At 37.1% G+C, this 26117-nt stretch overlaps 1 protein-coding gene, 1 long non-coding RNA gene and 1 pseudogene across 3 annotated transcripts in view; all 3 read right to left on the bottom strand.

The window, feature by feature from the left end:
- NMU (neuromedin U) overlaps nucleotides 1-18714 on the bottom strand; it is a 29092-nt gene extending 10378 nt beyond the window's left edge. For both annotated transcript variants that reach the window (XM_077136918.1, XM_077136917.1), the window contains exons 1-6: nucleotides 18502-18714; nucleotides 13098-13156; nucleotides 5734-5781; nucleotides 2257-2316; nucleotides 173-202; nucleotides 26-76 (exon numbers count right to left, since the gene is read on the bottom strand). In XM_077136918.1, coding sequence (XP_076993033.1) covers nucleotides 26-76; nucleotides 173-202; nucleotides 2257-2316; nucleotides 5734-5781; nucleotides 13098-13156; nucleotides 18502-18613 — 360 coding nt within the window. In that variant the 5' untranslated portion in view covers nucleotides 18614-18714. The remainder of the gene's footprint in view (nucleotides 1-25; nucleotides 77-172; nucleotides 203-2256; nucleotides 2317-5733; nucleotides 5782-13097; nucleotides 13157-18501) is intronic.
- On the bottom strand, nucleotides 9400-9903 carry LOC143663734 (FXYD domain-containing ion transport regulator 5-like; annotated as a pseudogene).
- A 321-nt stretch (nucleotides 18715-19035) lies between the features above and the next one.
- LOC143663265 (uncharacterized) lies at nucleotides 19036-25894 on the bottom strand. Its single transcript, XR_013165892.1, has 3 exons — nucleotides 25804-25894; nucleotides 24722-24813; nucleotides 19036-19598 (listed from the first exon to the last, which is right to left on the bottom strand). It is a non-coding gene; the product is annotated as an uncharacterized LOC143663265 (long non-coding RNA).
- Nucleotides 25895-26117: the final 223 nt, after the last annotated feature.

The following is a 26117-nucleotide window of genomic DNA, read 5'->3' on the forward strand; positions in this document are numbered from 1 at the left end:
CTTAAAAAGTAATTCTACAACTTACCACAACATTTGAATTACCCAACTTCTGTGTCTTCGAATAATGAAATAGGAACTGTTATTAAAAAAAAAAAAGCAATAAGCTTTATTACAGAAGACTAGTGATTTCCTTTATTATATTTTGTGTGTATATTTATAAAAATCACCTTACCCTTTTGGTATTATCTTTCTCATCTGGTTTCTGTTGAAGGGAGATATGCCACATAATTAAAAAAAAAAACCACAACACATTTGTTACATATAAAATATAAGACTGCAATTAGTTACATGTATGTTAATCTAAAAATAACAGAGGAAATTTATGTTTATAAATAGAGCCGTGGACAAAGTTTTCGCTGCAGCATTATTCATTAAAGTTAAAAAATTGGAAATGTTCAACGTGGTAGAATGGGAAATTATAATATAATCACATGATGAGATATTCAGAGAAAAATAGAAGGAATCACATCAAAACATCTATAGCTGTTATCAGTAAATGATAAGATGACGAGTTTTTGCTTTCTTCCATAAATTTTTCTATATTCCTCTCTCCCTCCAAAAATCTGTTTTAAAAGAGTCATATCGGGCCGCGGTGGCTCAGCGGGCAAAGTGCTTGCCTGCCATGCCGGAGGACCCCGGTTCGATTCCCGGCCCCAGCCCATGTAAAAAACAAACAAACAAACAAAATATAATAAAATAAGAAAATGTTTAAAGATGTTTCCCTTCCTTCCTTCCATCCTTCCTTCCTTCTCTGTCTGTCTTTCTTTCCTTCCCTTCCTCCCTCTCTCTTTAAAAAAAAAAAAAAAAAAAGAGTCATATCATTCCTTTTTGTTTTGTTGTTGTTCTTTCTTGCTGTCATTTGCTTTTAATTCAAAAGCAAGAATGACCACCATTGTCAATACACTTGTCTTTCTTTTGTTAATTAAAAAAAAAAGTTAATTAGGCTTTTTGGAAAATGTCACTATTACAAAACACTGGAAAAAATACATAGTTGTAAATACTAAGATTATTTAGTTCCAGGAAACATTTTTGCTTTCAAACTATCTAGGTTTCTTTTTACTATTGTACATGGAAGGCGTGGAACTCAGAGTGTACCAATGATCACAGGTAAAATTAGAATTGGCTAATGAAAAATACAGTTCTAAACCTGAGGCTCATATTCTTTTATAAAGAAGTTTAAAAATAAATTCATCCATAAGATACAAAATATAAAATGAGATATGGTGTGTTATATTATTTTTTCTCTCTTTAAATGTTTTATTGATAAAACAACATACAAACACAAACATTCTTAACATAGAAATATTCCATGCATTGTGTACTATTACTGGCTCACAATATCATCACATAGTTGTGTATTCATCACCATGATCATTTTCTAGAATATTTGCATGACTCCAGAAAAAGAAATAAAAAGAAAAAAGAAAAAACTCATACATACCAGACCCCTTACCCCTCCCTCTCATTGACCACTAGTATTTCCATCTACCCAATATATTTTAATCTTTGCCCCCCCATTATTTGTTTAGCATTATATTATTTTTCAAGTTCTCACCTATCCTCACTTTGGGACAAAAAGTTCTCCCAGATGAATCAAGTAATTTTGTTAAGAAAGCAAGACACCACAGTAATTAAACCATTTAAAATGCACATTGACAATACATTTGTTTCTATTTGCATTCTTTTTTTTTTTTTTTTAGTATTTTTTTATTTTATTATTATTTTTTGTTTGTTTGTTTGTTTGTTACATGGGCTGGGGCCGGGAATCGAACCGGGGTCCTCCGGCATGGCAGGCAAGCACTCTTGCCCGCTGAGCCACCGCGGTCCGCCTCTATTTGCATTCTTAATGTCTTTCTCTCTAACAAAATATGTTTTAACCTCCAAGCCATATCAGATATTCTTAGCAGCTTAGAAAGATGCACCTGTTCTCCAATTGTAGTATGAGTTAAGGAGAGAAATGAAAAAGTATCACCCTAAATTTCCCCCATCAGAACTGGAACACATCTTATATTAAAGAGGGACATGCAATTTCCTATTAGGTAATTATATATAAATTAAATATATAAAGTTCATTATTATGACCCCAAGTTCTCAGCTACCAGAGAAATTGAAATATCTGTTTCTTATGAAAAATTAATTTATTCTCTCCTAGCTCTTAGCATGCTTCCTAAACTGAGCCTATCTTCTTCTAGGAGGAATTCCAAGAAATCATTGACCAAATTTCTGGCTATAAACAAAACACTATTTTAACCTTACCTGAGGCTTTGGTAGTATACCCATAATTATAAAGCAAAGCTTCTCCAACACACTGGATGTCTAATAGAAATGAGAAGAAAGGCCATGTGATACATGTGTTCAACGAAAGGATAAAACTACAATGTTAGAAACACAAGGATATTCCAACTACCCAGAATAGGACCCTTTTATTGGCCCATTCAAACTCTGCTGGAATCCCTTGATTTCTCTTTAAAAACTTAGCTGCTAAAAGTTAAGCTTTCTCTTCAAACTGAAATGTTATATGCTGTATATATGCACTGATAAAGGCTTCTGCTGGAGACCACATACATAGTCCTCAGCACATGCTGATATTTTAAAAAATTCTATGGCTGAGCAACCAGGGCAGTGCCAAAAAAAAGTATTTTTTCCAGCTTGTAGCCAAGTCTGTATCCACATGCCAAAGCTGTGAGCCTGGTTGAATATTACTCATTATTGGCTAATTTGAAAATCCTGCAATTGCTTGCAAACAATGGGAGTTGGAGGGGAAGAGGCCCTGTGTGGTGAACCTAATCTGAGTACCACCCTTCCAGGCTGCTGACTGCACACACCAGGATCAGGTTTTTCAAAGCCTTCAGCACAGAAGTAGGGCAGGGCTCTTGTGGATAGCAGCCAGCTAGGTGTGGTGAGGAGGAGTACAAATGGACAAGCAGGGGCAAAACCTGCTTTGCACAGCATTTAGTGCAGAAATACCATGAACAATTGATTATTTAATAAATGCATTTTGGAAGTAATGAGGATCTGGAACAGTGGAGATCCATATAATTAGTGGTTCAAGGTGAGGTCTAAGGAGTTGGACAGCCTGTCACTATATAGCAGTGCAAATTCCATTTATACTATTTATTAACTGGGTTGCCTTGGTCTGGTTATCTAACAGAGCATTCAAAGCTTCAGTTTCTTCAGCCATAAGTCAGGGATGAAAAAATTACTGCATAGTTATTGGAAGGAACAATGTGGGTAAAGTTCTTCGCACAGTGTCAGGTACATAGCATTAAGTCAACAGTAGTAGCATTAAAAAATGTGTAACCTGTAAAGCTAGATTTATAACTGCAGCCACTCTCAACTTAGGTGATAATGCCACATCGGGATGAAAATGATTGTTCAGGGTTACCAAGATTCTCAATCTTTTGAACAACTGTGCATGTTTTAATGGTTGGCTATAGTGAGGGATACTGTTGGATTTATGAAACAGCTTTTCTGTGCATTCTTGTTGGTATCAGAGGTCTGCTTTGTTCCCTTCCATCTATGTGCTTGCCATGCAAGTTGTTGGGATACTTTCAATAATATTAAATGGCTCATGTTTAGGGAGTGCTTCAACAAATTGCAAAATCCTCTCATATACATAATCCCTTTCTGTCCTTGCAACATAGCTGTGAGGTGTATAGGACAGAGATGGCTCTCTCATGTAGAGAGGACAGAAGGGAGGTTCTGAGAGATTTTTCCATATGGCTAGTAGTTGGTAGAGTGGAGCATTCTTGTGCCATATTGGTCTTGACTGTTGGAGCTTATAGTTGGGAGTTGAATGAGAGAAAAAGTGTGAGCCTGACACCTCCTTTCTCATATTTTCCCTTTAGAGATGGTTCCCCCCATAAAAAATTGGGAAATAAATCCCTACACCTCTTTGTACAACCCATCTAAAAAATGCTGCAAAATACAAAAATATCAAAAGAAAATATCCAGTGATGTCATGTACTGAAGAGGCACCGCAACTTGAAGAATAAATTCAGGAATAGGAATTTCTCTTTAGAAACAGCCTCTAAGCAAAATGAGGTTTGACAACAAGATTGAAGTTTGAGAGAAAAAGTTTCAAAATGAATACATTTTCCCAGTGCCTCTTTATAAGAAACCATTATTCACTGAGCTACGGCTATTCTTTAAAGGTTTTTCTTATACTAAAAAAGATTAATATTTTGTTTTTATTTGTTGGAATTTTAAGATCCTTTATTTTCTATTTGGTAAAAATACTTTAAAGCAGTGCTCAAATAGTGACATAAATAACAAAATAAGTCAGTGTGAAAATTAATGATGTTTTTAAAATTGTATCGGTTAATGCAAAGATTCGGTAGTAAATTTACTACGCCCTCCTTAAAAGATGCACAGTTTTGAAATCCAGTAAAAGCATAGTTTATCTTGGTGGTATTTGGATGAATGCTCTAAAATTTATCTTCCTAGTCCAGAAGAAATCAAAGCAATTCTGGGAGTGTTCCTGAATCTTAAATATCAAAAAGCATGCATGCTGATTAAAATATTATACATGTTACATGTTAACATTTATATGCCAGTCACATGTTATATGTCACATATCATAGGCCAGTCCATATTCCTTGAATAATTTGAAATATTCTTGTAATTGTCATTGTTTCAATCCTGGTCTTTCTTTACCTTCTAATGCCTTTAAACTCCTGCAAGTTATGCTCTACAGTGGGAGGAACGGGTTTGCAGCAGAAGATACAGCAGACTGTACAAAGCTGCTTCTCCAGGTAGGCTAGGAAGGCATTCTGGAAGGACTGTAAGGGGAAGATGGTCATGGCAACTTGGCCAGAACATGAGAGGGAGCGCCCCACACAGCTGATCGTTCTGAGAGAGGGAGAGCCAGGAGCCTCCACCCAGCCCTATTCTCTGTTCAGGAAATTGGTAGTGCTGATGAGGAAGTCTAGGCACAAAGACTAACTCTGCTATACCTGTGCTCAGAGATATAGCTGCAGACAGAAGCAGCATCCTCCAGTAAGGGCAGTGTAAGGAAGACACACTAGTTTCCACTCCTCATGTTTCCACATAGACACTCCTGGCCTCACTGCCCAACTTTATCTTAACTCTTGAAGACCAGTGAGTCATCTGATGGGGGAATTGGGAGAAGGAAATTGGACACACTCAGTTCAGCCATTTCCTCTTTGGGAGCCAGCTCTGAGGTCCGCTATTCTTGTCTAAGTCTCTGCTCTGTGGCAGAGAACCTAACTCTGGCAGGGAGCTCAGAGTCACCATCTGAGAACTGCAAGTAAATTTAATTATGGAGGTAGTATCAACAAACACCCTTGGCATCAAATGTAAAGCCATGTGCACCAACTCTCTTTTCAGTTATAATAATGATACTTTGATCTCTGTATAAGTCTTATCATTCAAAGGGTTTCAAACTCAATTGGAAAGTTATATTACCCTCCCAAATACAGCAATAAATACATTATTTTTAATTTAACAGAGTTTGATTTTGAAATTAGCATATTAATGTGATATTCCACTTTTTCCAAAATACTTATCAATTATCTTCAAATCTATTTTATTTAGGGATAAATGCCCTAGCTCTTCACATTTAAACCCAAAGCAAATGATTATTACTTATGGATGATGTAATAATTTCTAATATGTTAACATGCTTTAATGAGTCCATAAAGTAATAACAGATCCAAATGGAGAAATGGAATATTGCAGCACTATAATAAAACAACTCCAGTTAGGAATTACCTGAGGCTGAGAATCAGTGGACAAGAAAGATGAACAAGCCTTATCTATCTGTAGAAACAAAAATGTCAATTACATCCCGGAAATAGATTTAAAAAATCATAGAGAATGGATAGAATGAGTCTTTATTAATTTAATAGATTTTACAAAGTCAAGTTCCTGTTTTGAGCATTAATTAAGTTTAAGACTCTTGATTAGGGAGACAAGGGACTCAAACATTTTTTTTAAACAATTTTTTTTTTTTTTTTTTTTTTTACATGGGCAGGCACCGGGAATCAAACCTGGGTCCTCGGGCTTGGCAGGCAAGCATTCTTACCTGCTGAGCCACCGTGGCCCGCCTGGGACTCAAACATTTTTAACAAAGTTCTGGAATTGGGATTTCCCCAAGATTCACTCCTAGTCACAAGAGTACATGTTCCCAATAAAGTTGATAAGGATCATCAGAGAAGAAAATACTTTAGGTATTATTCAGCCTGAGAAATGTGAGAGGGACTAAACAATGGCCTTCACATTAAGAAGCATTCTGTGCCCTTTATCATGTGGTTCTTTCTAACACATGAATCTAATCACATCATCTAAATTAACATGGCCACATAACAGTAAAAACCTTTATACAACATGGACAATATCAGTTCTGTACATGGAACCAAAAGAAGCAGAAAAGGGCTCTATTTTATTATAAAGGTTTATTGATCTACAGATAGCAACTAGCTGTTCTTAGCCTTTATCCTAAAACGATAATTTGAGAGACATATTTAACTGTAGTATGAGGGATTTATAGTAACCATAAAATAAACTGTGCTAAAAAGTTGAGCACTAAACTGGATGTCTGGAATTGTTTACAGTGTTTATTTCTTTCATGGCTGGCCTTTTAAAATGAGGCTGGAAGAAAATGATACCAATTCTTGTCTGCCCGGGATGATTTAGGTTGAGTCCTGTTAACATCTCAGATGTCTCTTCTGGTCCTTAAATTCTTTGTGGAGCACTTTAATTTCCATTCTCACACTAAACTGAGATGGAATTATTATACTCTACAATCATAATTTCTCAAGCTTCTTATTGCTTCCCAGTTGAACATGTCTTTAAAAACATGATTCTTCAGAGAACATCGAAGATATACCAAATTAGAGAAAAGCATAGGCTCAAGTATTCCTACTTTTTATTCTCATAGAACTTGCCATCGTCTCTCTATATCACAAACATTTGAGGAATTATTTTATTCATATCAACCCACCTGCTCCCTCTTCCATACCACAGAAACCCAGAATCATAGACACAAATACTTTATACACACAAACACATACACACAGGGATAAATCTTTTGACGGCAGAGACTGTCATATCTAATTTGCACAGAGTAAGTGCTCAATAAATATTCTCAAATTAAACTGAATTTATAGAAGAAAATAAAGATAAGTCAACAGAAAGGGGAAAAAACAGAGGCTTTTTTAGCTTTGAGTTTTGACCAATGCTTGGTATATCACTTCCAAATGTAATCTCCTTTGCAATAGTAGGGTAGGAGAAAGCAGTTCTTCCTGAAAGCTTTGTAGCACTTACATATCTGAAGACTGCAGGCTCAAGGGGAACGCTCTGCACCCACCACCAGGGTGCCCATCCATATGTGCTGAGATGGCCCATGTTCCACAACAGAGAACCCTTAAGCCTCAGAACTAATTGGTACATCAACATCATTTGAATAAAAACATCTAATAAAACAATCAAATTAGGGAGCAAATGCAAAGCTCTTCAGTCTTTCTTCTCATTTCTTTGAAAGTCCCAGTGACACTGCTCACTCAGTTTCCATTTGGGCAAGCATTTGTTCATTTTATTCAGCTTATGGCACTAATGGTTTTGAATACCACTAAATGCTTTTGAGAACTCTGAAGAGTCCATTTGTGAATTTACTTGCAAACAGTTAGGTCTCTGTATATGGATCAAAAAGTGTAATTTTTACAACCTCTAGCAGAAAAATTAACTACGTTCTTAGCATTTTAGTATCTTTAAATATTTCTTTTCATGTAAAAGAATTTACAGTGTTTTTCACCTATTTTCTTTCAGCATTCTCATCTAAAATATGTTTTCAAAGACCACAGAAATATAGGCGATGTCAAGCAAAAATAATTATTACATATTAATATCTAATCTGCTTTCTAAATTATTCATCTTGTTTGCATATTTCTTGCATGCAATAATTTCTTTTTTCTTGTTTTTTTTGGCATGGACAGGCTCCAGGAATCGAACCCGGGTCTCTGGCATGGCAGGTGATAATAATGCCACTGAGCCACAATTGCACCGCCCAATAATTTCTTTATTTAGCCTACCAATGCAAAGACTAATTAGTACATGGGCCCTTATCATCTTTCTTATCTTTCCTCTTATGTGCATTTTTTGAGGGGTGACACATACAAAATTCATTGTTCACTATTACCATTGGTCTCATTTAATCGATTCTTTTTATACTTCCGTTTCCTAATCTCATTCCCTCCTCCTGTAAGCAACTCTAAAAATGTGTTTGATGTGTATCATCTGTTTATAGTTCTTATAAAATTTTTGCTGTTTTACGTGCATGTATGATCTTTTCTTACTTTTTTTCCCCCACTTAACTCTATGTTTGAGATCTATTCATGTTGCTGAGTGTACAAAACTAGTATGTTGCATCCAACTGCTCTAGAGTACTCTTTGATATGCATCCACCACATGACCTATCCACTCGCCTGTGATGGATGGACTCCCTCCCATTCCTTCCAAATGGGAGCTGTGATCAACTTCCTTGAATGTATCCTTCACTTAAGGATCTGTAGGAAAATATCTTTGAACGATATAACCAGGAGAGGGAATACTGGATTATAGGGCTATGTAGATGGCTTTCCAGCATGGCTCTCACCAGCAATACATAAGGGTTCGTGTACACCATATCCTTGCCAACACCATTACCTAGCTTTCAGTTAGGTGCCAGACTAACAGATAAAAGGTGACACTTCATTATTGTCTTAATTTACATTTAATTGTTATTAACAAATTTGAGCATCTCTTCAGATGTTTATTGGCTTTTTAGATTTTCTGTTTTGTAGGTTGCCTGTTCTTAACTTTTTTCCTAATTGGATTCTTTTACTGTATTTATCCAGTTGATTTGATAGTTTCTTAGATAGACTGGAATAGTCATCTCTTGTCAGTTTTAAACATTGTCAATATCTTCTTTCAAAGACTTTCACCTTTCCCCATGGATACTTTGTTGAAAGAAATTTTTACTTTTAATACAATCCAATTCATCACTTTTTGCTTTATGATTCATATTTTGAAGTTTTATTTAAGTCCTTCCCTGTTCTCGCTCAGAAAGATATTTTTCTACATTGCGTTTTATTAAATATTTGCATCCTCACCCCCCAAAGGACCACAGTGCTTTACTTTTTGTCTAGTCAGAATGGTTACCTCTGGACAATGCCCAGGGGAACTAGGGCAGCCTTCAGCGATGGGAAAGGCTGGACAGGTGAGGGGCTAGGGATTTGTCAATCCTAGCCAAGGATCATCACATCTTTCCTCTCGGACTGGACTTCATATATGATCACTCTACATATTCTGTGAGAGGAAGCAGGAAGCTGCGCATGACAAGGTGGTAGGAGACTCAGTCTCAGTGTGTCCATTGGTCTGTCACCCCCACTTCTGATGGCCTCACCTGCAATAATTCCGGTTTAATTGAGACCAATGCCTAGATTTGCCACTGGTGAGGATGACATGACCATGATGAACAGCATGGCTGTAGCCAACAGCTGCTGTTTCCAGAGGGTGTCCTCATTGTAGAAGAAGGGGTCAACCATATTTTCACCTGATCCAACCAACCTGAGGGTATAGAGGTTTGTTCTGATGTCTTTCCCTGAGGATCATAACCCTTGTACCTGTCCTTGGATTTATTGTTAGATGCACACCCATCTCTGTGGATGGCTAAGTCTGGGTCTAGAGTTGGCTCTGTGTCATTTGACCAGCTTCCCTGGTTGAGATCTGAGAGATGGACTGGAGTTCTGGGTGGATGGTATCTGAGATTTAAGTCAAGATGTGAATATCCATAGTGTCTGGCTCCACTGGAGGAATGGAGGTGGTTTCCTCCAACGTCTCTCCTCTGGTGGGGAGAACCAGGCCAATGATGGTGAGGAGACATAGGAAACCAGATGGCAACATGTCAGAGCTGGAAATTCCAGGAAGAGCAGCCTTATCGGGAGAAGGCAGCTGTAGCAACTGCATCCAGGCAGAGGGTATGACCAGGAAAGCATGGGTGGGCTGACACTGAGATGGGCTCAGTTATTTCTTCTTGTATTTCCTGGCTTCAGAGCCTGGGATGGGAGCAGGAAGGGGAGACACTGAGGGTGGGGATGACTAGTTGGGGAGAGGCAGGGCAGTGGCCTGTACAAACCCAGCCTGGGGAAGGGGTGGGGATCTAACTTATATGTTTGTATAAGGTGTTACTTTTATTTTTCTCTATACAGTGAGCCAGTTTTCCCAACCCTTATTTACCAGTGTTTCTCCCCATTGAATTTTTGTGTCACTTTTATTGTAGAGTTAACTTTATGTGTGTGCATTTCTGTCTTAAATTTCGTTCCCCACAGAAACAGACTTGAGATAAGGAGGGGAATGCAAGTAAATTATTTGGAGATGATCCAAGAAGCACTGGAAGAAGAGTGGAGAAGTAAAACAGGGAAGAGAAGGAAGTTCATAAAGGGTATGTTTATGGGGTTCAAGGGGCTCAATCTCTCTGGGGAACTCTAGAAAACAGTGTAGATCATGTCTCAGAGTTATCTCAACTGAGGGGCAAGGCAGCCAAGGTATTTATCCACAAACTACCTTAGGCCACCAACTGAGGCGTCTCTCGGTTGTGGAGGCCTTGACTCCCAGGCATTTCTAGCCTGCCCCAAGCATAGGCCAAGCCAGGGAAGACCGAAAGGTGCTTGCAATTGGAAGATGTAAGTACGGCATACTCTGGAATGGTGAATGCAGAAATGATATGGACAAGGCACTGACAGTGTCTGCTACAGTCTCCACATTACGTACTCAGTCTCGCTGGTTCATTTATCTGTTATTGTACCATTATATATTGTTTAAATTATTACAGTTTTATAGTACATCTTGATATCGGATAGGACACTCTTAGCTCTTTATATTTTAAATGTCTTTAGCTATTTGTGACCCTTAACCTTCCCATATTAATTGAAGGTTAAATCTATGAAGTTTCTAGACAAAACCTAAATGAAATCTGAATCGGGGTTACATTGATTTTGTGGATTAATATGGGGCGAAATTATATATTTTTTACACTAAATCGTTCCCTCTTAGAGCAAAGAATGTCTTTTCAGATTATCTTCTACTTCTTTCATTACAGTTAATTTTTTTTTCTCCATAGAACTATTGTTTATTTTTGGTTAGGTTAATTCCTAAATATTCATAATTTTAGTTGCCATCGTGAGTGGCATATTATTTTAAACTATATTTTCACATCAGTTTTTCTTGGTGCAGGGAATTATCATTGTTTCTTTAATATGGGCGTCATAATGACCTTCTGAACTCTCATATTAGTTCTAATCATTTCAACAGCAGGAAATTTATTAATGTAATTCATCATGATTATAGATTAAAGGAGTAAAAGTACATTGCTTATCTCAATATTGATGCTGAAAAAGTAGTTAAGTTAAACACTTATTTAGGATTAACAAAACTCTTAATCTGAAAAAGAAGAGAATTTCCTTAAAGAGATAAAGGTTATATATTGAAATTATACAGCAAAATTTCTACTCTCTGAAGAAATTTTAGATACATTTACTGTGTACCACACAAATGGGGCTCCTAGCCAATGATATAAGGAAAGAAGAAATAAGACTAGGAAGAGAAGATATCAAACTCAACTGTTACATCTCTTCTCTTCCCATTTTATTTCATTTTCTTCAATGCTTTTTGTATGACTTTCATACCTTTTTGGTATTAGATATTTTTCTAGGAATGTATCCATTTCATTTAAGTTTTCAATATTATTACCATATAACTATTCATAATACCTTTTGAAGATATTTTTTAAATCTTTACTTTTCTAAGTTGTTTACCTATTTTCAGTTAGCATCTTACTGCTATCTTCTACTTTGCCTTTTTAATCAGTATTTCAGAGGCCTACCTCGTTAATTTTTTCAAAGAACAAACTTGTGATTTTATTAACATAGTTGATTTATGTCTTTCTCTTTTTAAAATTCATTCTGCCCTTACCTTTATTTACTTTCTCATTTCTTTGAATTATCCTTATTGTTATTTTTCTCCAGATTTTTAAGGTGAATGCTTACCTTATTTTTCAAATTTTTCTTCTTTCCTGATAAATACATATGAAGCCAAAATTATTCTCTGACTGCTGCTTTAGTTGTAGCCCACAAATTTTGACTTATAAAAGTTTTTATGTCATTCATTCTAAGTATTTTGCAATTTCCTTTTGATAACACAGGGTAATTGGAGAAAATGATATTTATTTCCCTAACAGGTAAGGCTATTTCAGTTACACTTTTATTATTTGTAATTTTTTGTATAACAACTGGAGAACATTTTCTAATTTAAGGAAGCTTCCTTAGTGTTCTAACAAACTTGTGGACTATATTTTTACAAATCTCCAAATGTACTCAAGAAGAATGTAGATTCTACTTAGTGTAGGTTTAAAAAATATTTCCAGAAGCTCAAATTTATAAATTGCATGGTTAGGTCTTTGATATAACTGCTTACGCTTTATCTGCTTCATCAGTTTTTGAGAGAAGTGTACTAAAATCTCCAACTATAACAAGTTACCTATTTCTCCCTGAAGTTTAATCAATTGTTAAATAAATCTTGAGGTTGCATTGTTAATATATGTTCTTGCTGTTGTTCCTTTTACCAGCATAGAACATCCCTCCTTGTCTATTATGATGGGTTTTTGCATTTGAATTTTATTTTATCAGACATCAAAACTGTTATTCTAATTTTCTTTCAGTTTTTATTTGCTTGATACATCATTTTCCATCCTTTTATGCTTTTGTGTTTTGTTTTGTTTTCTGTTTTGAGTGCAACTCTTATAGACAACATATTGCTAAATCTTTTTAAAATATACAATCTGAGATTCTGTTGCTTAAGTGGTATGTTTTAACACATTCACATGTATCATTATTACTAGAACTTTTTCCACTGCCTTTACAATTTACTGTACTTTTAATCTTTACTTCTCTTTTATTTAGCATAAATAATAATTCTGAATATTCTGATTTCGAATACTGGTAAAATCAAGTTATCGTAAAGCTCAATTATATTATTTCATCTACCATGATAATTTCAAAGAAACTGAACTTTCCACTAATACATTGAGGAAAATTCTTTACCTCATTCCACAGCTTTAGTTCTTGTTCAGGCTGCAATCCTTGAGGTAATATTGGAGCACCTAAAATTAAAGTTATGCCACATGTTAACCTTTTAGTTTTTTATTCTAAAATGAAATCTCTTTATATAATTCCTTTTCAGATGCTATTTTTCATCTTTCACTATAATCACTATCCTCTTACTTCAACTAGAAATTCCAGTATTTGACTTCATGTAAAGAAACATAATTATTAAATAAGCTTTATAACTGTACAAAGACATTGCACTAAAGAATTAGTTTTATATATGCCCACACAAAAACTTGTACCTGAATGTTCACAGCCGTATTATTCATAAAAGACCGAAATGGAAACAATCCAAATGTCCATCAATTGGTGAATAGACAAATAAAGAATGGAATATTATCTGGTCATAAAAAAGGAGTGAACTGGTAATATATGTTACAACATGAGGAATTCCAGAAACAATATGCTAGATGAAAGACACCAGATGCAAAAGACCATCTGGCTTCTGATTCTGTTTATATTAAATAGCCAGAAGAAGCAAATCTATAGAAACAGAAAGTAGACTAGCGATTGACTAGGACTGGGGGTGGGAATGGAGACTGACTGCAAATGGATACAACTGATCTTTTGAGGGAGATGGAAATGTCTTAAAACTTTATTGTCACGAAAGCTGTACAACTCTGTAAGTCTATTAAAAACCAATGAATTGTATACTCAGAACAGGTGAATTTTGTGGTATATAAATATATCTTTTTAAACATTTTTTTAATATGAAATATAACATGTACACAAAAAAAGCAACGCATTTCAAAGCACTTTTTAACAAGTAGTTATACGACAGATTTCAAAGCTTGGTTTGAGTTACAGTTCCACAAGTTCAGATTTTTCCTTCTAGCTGCTCCAAGACACTGGAGACTAAACAAAATATCAGTATAATGATTCAGCAGTCATATTCATTTGCTAAATCCTATGTTCTCTGTTAATAACTCCTCCTTCTCCTTTGATCCTTCTCCCAATCTTTAGGGATATTTGGGCTATGCCTATTTTAACTTTAAAGTTGAAAAAGGATGATAGCATAGGAGAGAGGGATGGAACTAATTGATGTTCTTGGACAGGCTGGCCCCTCTGGGTTTCAGGACTTATCTGGCCTAGGAATCATCTGGAGGTTGTAGGTTTCTGGGACATAAACTTAGTGCAGGCAGTTTTTGTAGGGCTCTCACATAGAGCCTTTGGTATTCTTTAGGGTTAACAGGAATGATGTTGGTTTGGGTTTGGCAGACCATGGTAATTAGCAATATTTAGCTGAAGCCTGCATAAGAGTATCCTCCAGAATAGCCTCTTGACTCTAATTGACCTCCCTGAGATACTGATACCTTATTCTGCAACAATATAATTGTATCTTAATAAAGCTCTTTTAAAAAAAAGAATGAATTACTTATCAGGGCCTTAATTATTATTGAAATACATTTTCTATGTAGATTTAATTTTCTAATTCATGCTATACAAATTATAAATATGATCTTAGTGTTCTGAGTTTTCTATGAGTATTTAAGAGTAATTCTACTTATTTTCCAGCATGTGTGCATTTATCTTTGCTAAAAACAAGAAAATATCCTGTGGTAAAGACTAAATTTTTCTAAGATTTCAAATGTAGCAAAATTAAATGCTTTAAAAATAGGCTTAGAGAGAAAGAAATTTTTCCCCATAATAATAAGAAAGCACCCACTAACACTGATGAAGTATTTACTTAATGCCTGGTACTGTTCGAAGCACATGCATTATGTTCTTTAACCCCCACACCAACCTTTTGAGATAGATAATTTTACAATTACTATTTTCAGATGAAGAAACTAAGGCAAGAAAGGATTAATTTGCTTAATGTCACACTATTAAAGAAGTACAGTGGCAGATTCAAACAGGTCCAGTTGACTCCAAAATCTTAACAGATTTTCTAAGTCTTCCCTTAAGCACTTCATTGTACATAGAAATGGGGCATGCTTCGTGTGCAATAGAACTAAGCAGCTCACATAAATATCCTAGATTTAAGCTTTTCAGAAAGTAAGTGTGAACATTCCTAAAAGGGGGAAATGAACTGAACGTTTTCACGAAAACAACCTGAAAGGCCATGAGGCCTTACAACTCTTTTGATACTAAGCATGAACAGCTTTGAAAAATGGAGGCGTGGAGGGAAAGAACGGTATTAGATTGAACCAGAGCCAAATAAGGTAAAAGGAAAAAGAAGAAAATTCCACTAAAACTCTTTGGAGTCACTCTTCATCTACATGCACTTCTGATTTCTCCATGCATTATGCCTTTGATAATCTCTTTTTGACAGGGCATTCCTGATTAAAGAATGTAATTTTATATTCTTTATGCTCTTGACCAGCTCCCACCCCTCAGTAAAAACTGAAGTCCTCACCTCAGTTGCGCTTGTGTTAAGCCATGCTGCTTCACCAAGATCTTTAAGAGCTTTTCCCTTCCATGTCCCCCTAGTTTGAATGGACTGCTTTGAGTGCTGTAATGCCTAACTTAGGCCACAGCACTTACTCACAGTCAAAAGGAGGTTGTAGCCCTTAAACGAAACAGGTAAACACATTCTGCAGTGAAAAAGACTAAAGAAGCCAGAATAAAAAATATTTTTCTGTAATTTATAAAAAACCACTAATAACCCACGGCAAAAACCAAACATAAAGGGGAAGTACTTTCTTTCCCTATTTTCTGCTTTTTAATTAAAGTTGATGTGACTTCCCTCCCCAAATACCCTGGATCTGGACTTTGTACTATCAAAGAACAGTACTTAAATGACTGTCCCAAATATTGGCGAAGAGAGTGTAATTATATTCTACATCATCAAAACTGCGATGTTTTGATTGATCGGTTTTATCAAGATATTTGTACTTCAGTATTATCTAGTAAAGTAAAATCTTCAGTCTTATACTGTACTATATAATTAACTCAGTCAAATAATGTGGTCAGACAACTTGTACATTTGTAAACACACAAATACAAAAAAAGAAAAGCAGATTTGATTAAAGTGGTGCCAATTTTCTTTTCTTGTTACTCGTACTTAACTGGTGAGGGTTGGGAAGTGAGAAATCTGAATTTCTCAATTTTAAGAATTATTCAATGAGTAAAAGCCAGAGTGGGAAATGATACTGCTTAATACAATATTGGGCACTTGATTACTTATTGTCACAGGCAAAGTCAAGTGACAGTTTGTTGCAGATATCCAAATATGCCCCTCTTATTGGAAATTTACTACTTCATTTCAGTGATGTTCTCTGAATAGTGAACTGTTTCCATCCACCAAATCTGAGGCTGGCCCTTCATCAGCTTGTGACTATTATATTTTCTGCTAATTCATTTTTACCAAGGACTCTGAACTTATAAGTTTTATTTTTTCCCTCCAGATGTGTGACCACTTTTGCTGTTTTTAGAGACATCAGTTACATCTCACATACTGATTCATCTTAGATTATCTCCAAGTTTTGCTTATTTATGTATGTCACGCTTCCTCTCCAATGACATTTTTAGGAGTTCAGGAGTAGGGCAGATCACACTGTATATTCACCCTCACCCTCATGCTCACCCCTCCCCACCACATTTTTAGAGAGATAAAATTAAGTTTTAAATATCACAAGCAGGTCTGAGTGGAAAAGAGGACACAAAAGGACAGCTTTGGGGTCCATGGATAATGAAAGAAGTATCTCATCCCTTTGAAAAAATACTGGAGATATTTATGAGATGACTGGTCAGCCAGCAGACCTGCTTTCGTTTGGAAATAACCAAAGACTTGCTTTTTTTTTTAAATCAGCTTCCATTCCACCTGCTGCTTCAACCCCCAAAATAGTTATCTCTCACTGACAGAAAATCACTGCAAGCACGTGGCATGTAACGTGCATGTAAAGCGCATTTGCTCTACATAGCAAAACCACTTTTAAAACTAAGATTATTGCTTTCTTAAAAAGGTAGATAAAGATTACCATCTTAATTTTACCAATAAAAAATTAAAAATGGAAAAAGATTAGCATTACTTTGCATAAATCATGTTGCATCACTGCTGGTCATATGACAGAGGTTTAGGTCTCTTAGCTTCTGATGGCTTAGATTTCAAGGCCAAATTACCTGTCATTTCAAACAAGGGAGTTTTCTCCTGCCCCACTCCAAAGCCTCAACGAAATGAGGAAATCCAAACAATGAAAGGACAATAAAAATCTATGGATTAGAAAAAGAATAGCCCTACTTCTTTATCTCCAATGAGGGCTGGGCAACATGCTCTGAAAGATCTCTGGAGCAAGGATTTAAATCCTCAAGTTTTGATGAATGATCAAATGGTATGCTCACCTTTACAAGGCAGCAGAGGAAAACTAAGAGAACCTGCTGCAAAGCTAGAAAATTCATGGTTATAATAAGGCACTGGCTGGTAGAGGAGGGACTTTTGGCTCTGAACTTGGTGATGGGCGATGATTCCCACCCCCCTCCAATTACCTGGATACACAACTTTATGGAATCGACGGAAGCACGCTCATCTCTGAAACTGTTGCACTTGGTTTTTCCATATTGTCCCAGCATCAGAGCCCCCTTCCTGATCTTATTTTTCCAGCTTCTTCTGCCTAAGCCACGCTGAGGAAGTCCCTATTATCAAATTACATCTGCCTTGACTGGCTTTAGCTGTAGCACAGACTGAAAACCTGGTTTACCAATCGTCCCTCCAACTTTGTGTAATGAGAAAATTTATTGCTTTTTTTCCTGATGTGTTGCCTGAAAACTTGTAAGGCGCAGAACCCACTATTTCCCTCCCTTAAAACGGCTAGGATGGGGCTTCTTTCACTGCTCTGTATTTTCTGAACAGAATACGAGCTCACTCACGAAAGAAGTGACCGGCTGTGTCTACACGTTTACCTCGGATCAGCAAGGGAAGTATAGAACTCCCTCTTGTTTTGCTTCGACCATCAATTCCTCCAATAACTGCAAGCAGAGGGAAAGCATTTTAATAATCACCATTTTAATTCCTAATATCCGTGGGCCACAGGGGCTGGAAATCTCGAGTCTGAGTGAGCCCTAAAGGTTTTCACCAACCGCAGGCTGCCCTGCACCTGGACCTCCTCTGGACGCCAAGGATTTCGGCCCTGGCCCGGGAACCCGCTTGAGCCAAGTCCGAGACACTTGCGCCGCTGGCTACACTCTGGCTTCGGGCTCACGCCTGTCGCCAAGCTGCCAAATCAAGAGCAAGAAACCGGGGAGCCTCGGGGCACGACAGGAAGGCAAGTTCCAGTAACCAAGAGGAGACAAGAGAAAGGAAGGGAAGAGAGAGCAGAGAATGGAGTCGAGGAGACTCTCCAGAAGCGGCGCAGTGAGGGACAAGCGGCCGGGTGCCCGGAGAGGCGCGCGGCGGTCTTACCTCGGCAGGCGCCCGCGTAGCAGGTGAGCAGCAGCAGCGGCAGCAAGAGTGGGGATGCCGCGGCCACCTGTCCGGGGGTCAGCCCAGGGCGACGGCTCGCCACTGGTGGCATCTCAGTGCCTGCGGGCGGCTACCGGCTCCGGACCCTGCTCTGCGCGGTGCCGGCGCTCCACCCGGCTGCCCTGGCCTTGCCTCCGCGTCCTTGGCGCGCGGTTCCCGGGTCCGGGTGGCTGAACTGACCTCCTCGCGCGCCGCCAACTTTTAAATCTCGCGGACACGTGGGCTGAGTCGATACCGTCCCCTTGCGCGTCACCTCTGCGCCCACCGCCCCCGGCCTCCCGCGCGTCACCCCGAATCCACTTCCCGCCCCCGCTCCATCCCTCCGCGGGACCTGTGCCCGCTGGCCTGAGTTTCTGACTCAGGGTCCCACGCATTTTATCTTTCTGGTATAGAGGAAAATGGAATTAAAAGAGAGCGCGTCCACTCACTTCTCTGGAAGGAATTGCATAGCCGAAAAGTGATTGCCAACTAGGCTGTTGGAACGGTCTGGAAATCGTGTTTTTTGTTTTTTAACTTGGTAGTGGCGATGCTCTCTTGTTTCTTCCCTCTTCCTGGGACACATCTTTTTTAGCCGTCTCCGGAAACCTTTTCTGTCCCGCTGGACTGTGTGTGGCTTCTCTTCCAGAGCTCCAGTAGGCCCCAGTACGAGCCACTGTCGAAGCACCTCTGTTTTGTGTACCCGTTTATTTTATTCCCCAGCAGCTAGCACAATGCCGGGTATGCATTCGGGCAATGTCGGTACAACTATGATTTTGATAGTTTTGACCATGCCCCATTTGGAGAGATGCAATTGTTTTTTAATAAAAGGTCTGGAGGAAAGGACTGCTGGGGCTTGAGCATACTCACCTTTCTAATAGGTTTAGAAAAAAGGTCTCTGGCTGTCATAGGATTTCCAAGCCTAAGGGTAACTCCTTCTACTCATTTCTGCTACTGTCACTCTAGAGCTGTTACATTCTGGTGTGTGTCGTGCTCCGTACTTCTCTCTACTTTCAAGGTGGAAACATCTTGGACATCAGCTGATATCTTCTAACTTCGTTCTATAGAAAAAGAGAAAACTGATCTTATTTGACCTCCTTTTGAAAGGTGAGGAACGCTGAGAAGGGATGCACATTAATATTTCTTAATGGGCATCTTTACTTCAGGCACTTTCCCATGCTATTTCATTTAATATTTGTGACATTTCTGGGGGATGTAAAAGTATTGAGATTCTCATTTTATTTTGCTTAGAGAAATTAAACAACTTGCCCAAGTATCAGCATGTGAGAGAGCCTCCACTAATTCTCTTCTGCCAGGATGCTTTGCCCAAACACAGGTGGTTTAATGTATCAGGCATGTGTGTGCATCCGCTACAAGCATGTTATTGAGGGATACAGTAGTATCTTCTCTAAAGGAAATTACAATTTGATAAAGGACATCAAACCCATAGTCAAATAGCTGTATTACAAGGCAGCCTAGAATAGTGTTCTTTCAGAAATACAAAACAAGGCAGGAGTAAAGCCCTGGGATCTTTTTCTAGCTTGAAATAGAGTGGGAAAAATAATGGTTACCATTTTGAAGTGCTTAATACACATGAGATATATGAGCAAGGCCAGATTACAGGATCTAGCAAAAATTCAAGAATGAGCAAGCAAAGATCTGATTGAAGATTGTTTGTACTTTGGTTTATTCCCAAAGTAGCAAAAATGGTAGTGCAAAGAATGGAAGTGAAATAAGCATATAGGCAGATGAAGGATCTGGTTCCCCATTGCCTTTCTTGTGTTTCCTGTAGTGTACTGAGAGTTCAGTGGTCTCAGCAGTCTGAGATGTGGGATGTCTATGAGAAAGAGAAACCTGAAACAGCATCTCAAGTGATTTTTATGCCCCCAGTGGATCGGCAAGCAAATAGACTAAAAGAATAAAAATTCATGCATTACAAGCTTTTGCTACATGAACCAGGCTATTTTGAAGTGGTACCACATGTGCAAGACTTTTCAGGGGTATATACCCAGGAGTAGAGTTATTGCATCATAAAAGGGATGATCTAGTTAAACTCCAAATTGTTTTCTAGAGTTGTACCAATTTGCACTACAACCAGTAGTAAATGAAGTTTCAATTTCTGCACTTCCCTGACAGGGATGTAGTGGTTTCATCGTGGATTTAATTTGCAACTCTCACAAGTGTATTGTCCACTATTGTTTCCTTTCAGTGAATTTCCTGTTGATCTCTTTTGCCCCAGTTTTTCCATTGGGGTGTTAGTTTTCATCTTATGGATTATATGAATGCTTTATGCATTTAGAACTTTTAATAGTGAAATGTCTGGCAAATATTTTCTCCCTATTTATGGCTTCTCCGTTAGTCTCTTTATGAGAGTTTTATTTTCAAAGACATGTTTAGGAAAGACTTGCAGACTATTAAGCATGCCATTATGTGACTTGGATAATAAAAGAAGATGGGTGGTAATGGAGTGGGGATGAGATAGGTATTTTATTTCCCTAGGAACAAAGGTTGAGGATTCCACAAAACACTAAATTAAAGCATATTCTGCAGATCCCCTTTGCGCAGACATTCCAAAGAAGTTAGACCCCAGATCTCTGCACTGAAACTTCATCAATTTAGTTACAAAAATGTATGTAAAACTTCATTTTTAAATTGAGCTCTATCTCGTACATCAGCATATACCACAGGTATAGTACAGCATCTAAAGCTTTTGCTCTTACTGTTTCAGATTGAAAGTTTTATTCTTGGTACAACTTTGAGTCTTCTCATTTATCTGTGGCACTTTTTTTTTCCTACTCTACATGCCTTTATTATTATTTTTTTGGTATTTTAAAATGCAATTTTATTGAGATATATCACATACTATAAAGCCAACCAAAGTGTACAATGAATGATTCACAGTATCATCATATGGTTGTGCATTCACCACCACAATTTTTTAACATTTCATCTCTTCAAAAAATGCATATAAAAAAAGTGAAAAAGAACACCCAAAACACCCTATGTCCTTTATCCACCCCTCTATTTTATATTTATTTTTTATCCTTATTTTTTACTCATCTGTTCATACACTAGATAAAAGGTGTGTCAACCACAAGGTTTTCACAATCACAAGACCACACTGTAAAAGCCATATAGTTATATAATTGTCTTCAAGAATCAAGGCTACTGGAATACAGTTAAACGGTTTCAGGTGTTTCCTTCTAGTCCACTAAAAACAAAAAAGGGATGTCTATCTAATGCATAAGAATAAACTCTAGAATGACCCCTCCCAATTCTGAAATCTCTCAGCCACTGAAACTTTATTTTGTTTCCTTTCTCTTCCTCCTTTGCTCAGGAAGATTTTCTCAATGCCATGGTGCTGGTCTAGGCTCATGCCCAAGAGTCATATTCCACTTTGCCAGGGAGATTGACACCCCTGGGAGTCATGTTCCATGTCATGGGAAGGAAAGCAAGTTCATCTGCCAAGTTCGCTTCATTTCTGGCATTCTTTTTATTTCTTTTAATATTTTTATTGATAAAAAACATACAAACACAAGCATTCTTAACATACAAACATTCCGTTTCTTAACATACAATCATTCCATTCTCTGGCTTCCCGATTGATAACTGGATTTTGCTTTCTGTGTAAGAATGAACACTCAGTTAGGTCATGGACCTGAAGATTAGCAAAACCTGCTATCTTGTTACAGAGATGGTCAAAAAAGTGCTCTTGAAGGAATTAGGAAGGGGAAGCTGACGGAGTGTGAGGAGAATGGGAGAGTCAGCATTGAATAGAAATCCAGCCAGGATTATCCTCTGATATCCTCAGAGATATCCTCTCCTGAGGAGGTAATATGTGAGATCTGAAAGATGAGAAGCAACCAGCCATGGAAAGAACTGTGAGAAAAGAGTCCTAGGCAGAGAGATCATCAAGTGCAAAAACCCTGAGGCAGAAATAAGCCTTAAAGATTCAAGGGGCAGAAGAAAGTCCAGTGTAATTGGCACTGAGTGAGCCATTGGAGGGTTGGGAGCTGCTGTCATTGAAGAGCCTTGAAATCCATGGCAAGGAGTTCACATTTGTCTCTAAGTAAAGTAGGAGGTCTTTAGAGGGTTTTGAGTAGGTGAGTAAGATGATCTGATTTATATTTGAAAAAGGTCACTCTTCCTTCAGTGGAAGCTTTGGGAGGCCCTAGTGGAGGCAAGGAGACCAGATGGGAGGATATTGCAGAAGTCCAGGCCAGAGCCAATAAAAAGAATAAAGTTCTCATACATGCTACAGCATGGATTAGCCTTCAAAATATTGTGCTAAGTGGAAGAAGAAAGACACAAAAGGCTACATATTGTATGATTACATTTATATGTAATGTCCAGGAAAAGCAAAACTATAGATACAGAAAGTAGGTTAGTGGGGCTGTGGGTAGATGAATGGGGAGTGGCTGGTAATAGGTACACATTACTTTTTGGGGTAATGAAAATGTTCAGGAATTAGATATTGGTGACGGTTGTACAACCTTTTAAATATACTTAAAATCACCGAATTGTACACTTTAAAGGATGAATTTTATGATATGTGAATTATATACCCCTCAAAAAAAGAAAAAGTCCAAACCAGAGATGATGATATATTGGATTGATAGTGGAAGTCTTAGCAGTCTAGCACAGGCAAAGTTTGTCTGGGGTATGAAATAGCCAAACTTTGGTATTTACTAAGTGGATGTTCTAGGTAACTGAAATTCTCCTCTCCCACTTGGTGAAGGCATTCACTAAGACATCTGCATCTGTAACTGTGCTATAGTCACTTGCTTTACTTTTTTCAGGACAGAAAATACCCTATAAAATCCAGATGGAGAATGTTGACCTTTGCAGTCACTTTGGTATGACTGTTAACTATGAACAGCATTATTATCTAAAAAATGAAAAGTGGGTACTATTTGTAAACTGATGATACAATGTTATATCTAAATGGTTTATAGGATGCTCATTCATTCATTCAATGAACATTTATTAAAACAAGTGTTGGCCTTAAGACATATTAGACACTGAAAATGCTGTCCTGTTTTATTTCCTTTAAGGCCACCTTTCAGAAAGCTTCCTAATTTCCTGCCATTTACTGCTTTTGCTCACGCAGGATGAGACACGTGGAAATACCACTTATTTTGACATGTAAAGAAAAGTTTGTTTGAGGATGTCTAATACTAAACTATAAAGGTTCTACCAAGAATATAGAAGCAGAACACAGATTACTCTGAAGACTAATTTAAGCTTTGATCTCTTGTAAAGAGAGTGCAGACAGGAGCACATTGTCCTGAAGCTTCAGAGCTCAGGCGTGAGGGGAGACGACCATTTGCGGTGATTACAGGGAACTGACCAGGGTTCCGAGTATGGGTATCTATTATTTAACAACAAGCATACCTTTCAGCTCTCTCCACAAATGCCTTTGACATCTGGATGAAATTCCCATTTTTTTAAGCATTTGCCTTCTCTTTGAACACCAATATTTCATATGCCTTAAAGTGACTCCAATAATCCTGATTATTCCTTTTCCCATCTATCTCTTCAGACTACTTAGATATCAACCTCTCTGCTCCCAAGAGAATCTCTTGACTCTGAAGGACTTTTGGATGCACTATATTGTACTGTGGAGAAATTTTCTTCTAACAGACAAAGTACAATGAATACAAGAAATGGTGGCCCAAAGACCCAACAATCTATTTTTCTTAAGATTTCCTGTCATGAATAATTAGCTTTGTGCTAATGAAAATATGGCAACTTACCTAATCATAAGAACTACAACGTACTTAACAGGAGAGGAAAGCATTTTCTTGTTTTTTCTAATTACTCAATAAAATTGATTTTAAACAGTTTAAAGGGATAATAAGTAATGTTATTAAAAGTCCTTCCCCTTGAAGTTTTTTTTTACTCATCCCATGCATGGAGTGACTGTGATGCAGACTGATGAGAATAAAAGATTTTTATGAAAGTTCAAGGGCATTCTTGCTAATGGGTTTTGCCAAAGGACCTAGGTTTCATTTCTATAATTTCTATAATCTCTCGAGGTCAAGAGGCATAGTGGGTGGGGATTCTATTGGTGAACTCTATGCACAGGACAGACAAGATTGGGCAACTCAAAGAGCAGAATGGGTTTATCTCAGACTACTTTGGGGAAAAACAATGAGAATATTTTTAAGAGTAGAGTTAATACCTCTTTTAAGTTACGTTGATGCCCACAAGGCTGTATTTTCATGACAGATGTTCTGAGAGTGAAGCCATCATAGAAAAGCAACAATGTGATAGCTATAATTTGAAACATGACATTAAAAAAAAATTTCAGTCTGTTGAAGGCAGAATCTTTTCTCTGTTCCTTAAATTGCAATTAAAATATTAATACATACTAATGAAAGCTTTATTAGATTTTCTTGACATATTTATGAATCACTTCGGGGGCAAAGCTGGCAGAAAAACAGATACTTCCAGACTTACGAGGTTTATAAAAACAGAACCTAAAATTAAATGATGGCTATAAAAATACAAGGACAGATAAAGTAAGTTTTATTATTTCTACACAGTAAATTGTATAATCATGTGTTATACCTAGACTGCTTCTCATTCTATTTAAAAACCAAAACATTATTATATTTTAAAGGCATCTGGTACTTATGAAAATACATAAATTCCTTATTCAGATATATTTAGATAAAAATTTTCATTGCATTTGGTCAAAGTTAAAATAAAGAAATGAAGAGAAAAAAATTGGTGTAATCCAATCTTTCAAAAATAAGCTAAAATAAAAGAGAACTGGAATGAATTTCTGAATATAAAAATATATAAAATAAGTTACATTTCAGTTAGTGTCATAAAAGTGGTACTCACTATTCTTTTTTTTGTATTTTGGTTGATCACTACTCATTTTATCTCCAGTGTTTCAAATAACTAGCTGTAATTTTTAAGTGGATCATGAATATATGAGATGCTGGAAGTTGTAGGTGCAGATGTCATATTGTTCTAGATTAAATACTAGCAGATATTGTTTTATAAATATATAAAAAAGAAATTTCTAAGAAGAATAAAATTAGCCAATGTCAAGTAGTTTATTTTCCTTCTTCCTCTGTAATTATACCCCTTTTTGAAAAAAAAATCGTCAAATAATTTCAGTTGTAAGCCACTTTCAATATTACGGGGTTTCAACCCTAATTCAAAACTTTTTAAACAGCTTAAAAGAGATAAGATAACAGTATATTTTACTTCTCAGAGAAAACTGAAAAATAAAATTAAGGCAATCATTACCTTAACTGAGTAGTTTTCTAAGCAGATCACCCTTAGTACTCTCTTTCATGCCAGTGCTCATATCTTCATGGGACTTACCACAACTGGTAATTATGTGCTCATTTGTTTGGTTGCTAATTTCTTGTGTGATGTAGAGGAAACCTTGCCTATTTATTCTCTGATGTGTCCTCAACCTCCAGGACAGAGTCTCCAAAATATTCATTCAGCAAATACCAAAGCAAAGGAAAACTCTCAAATGGCTTCACAAAACCATTAGTGTTTATTAGGAATATGCAGCTTTTGGATATTGTCTTTTTACCCTAAGGGGGCCCAGG

Source organism: Tamandua tetradactyla, chromosome 19, assembly GCF_023851605.1.
Source record: "Tamandua tetradactyla isolate mTamTet1 chromosome 19, mTamTet1.pri, whole genome shotgun sequence".
Taxonomy (NCBI): Eukaryota; Metazoa; Chordata; class Mammalia; order Pilosa; family Myrmecophagidae; genus Tamandua; species Tamandua tetradactyla.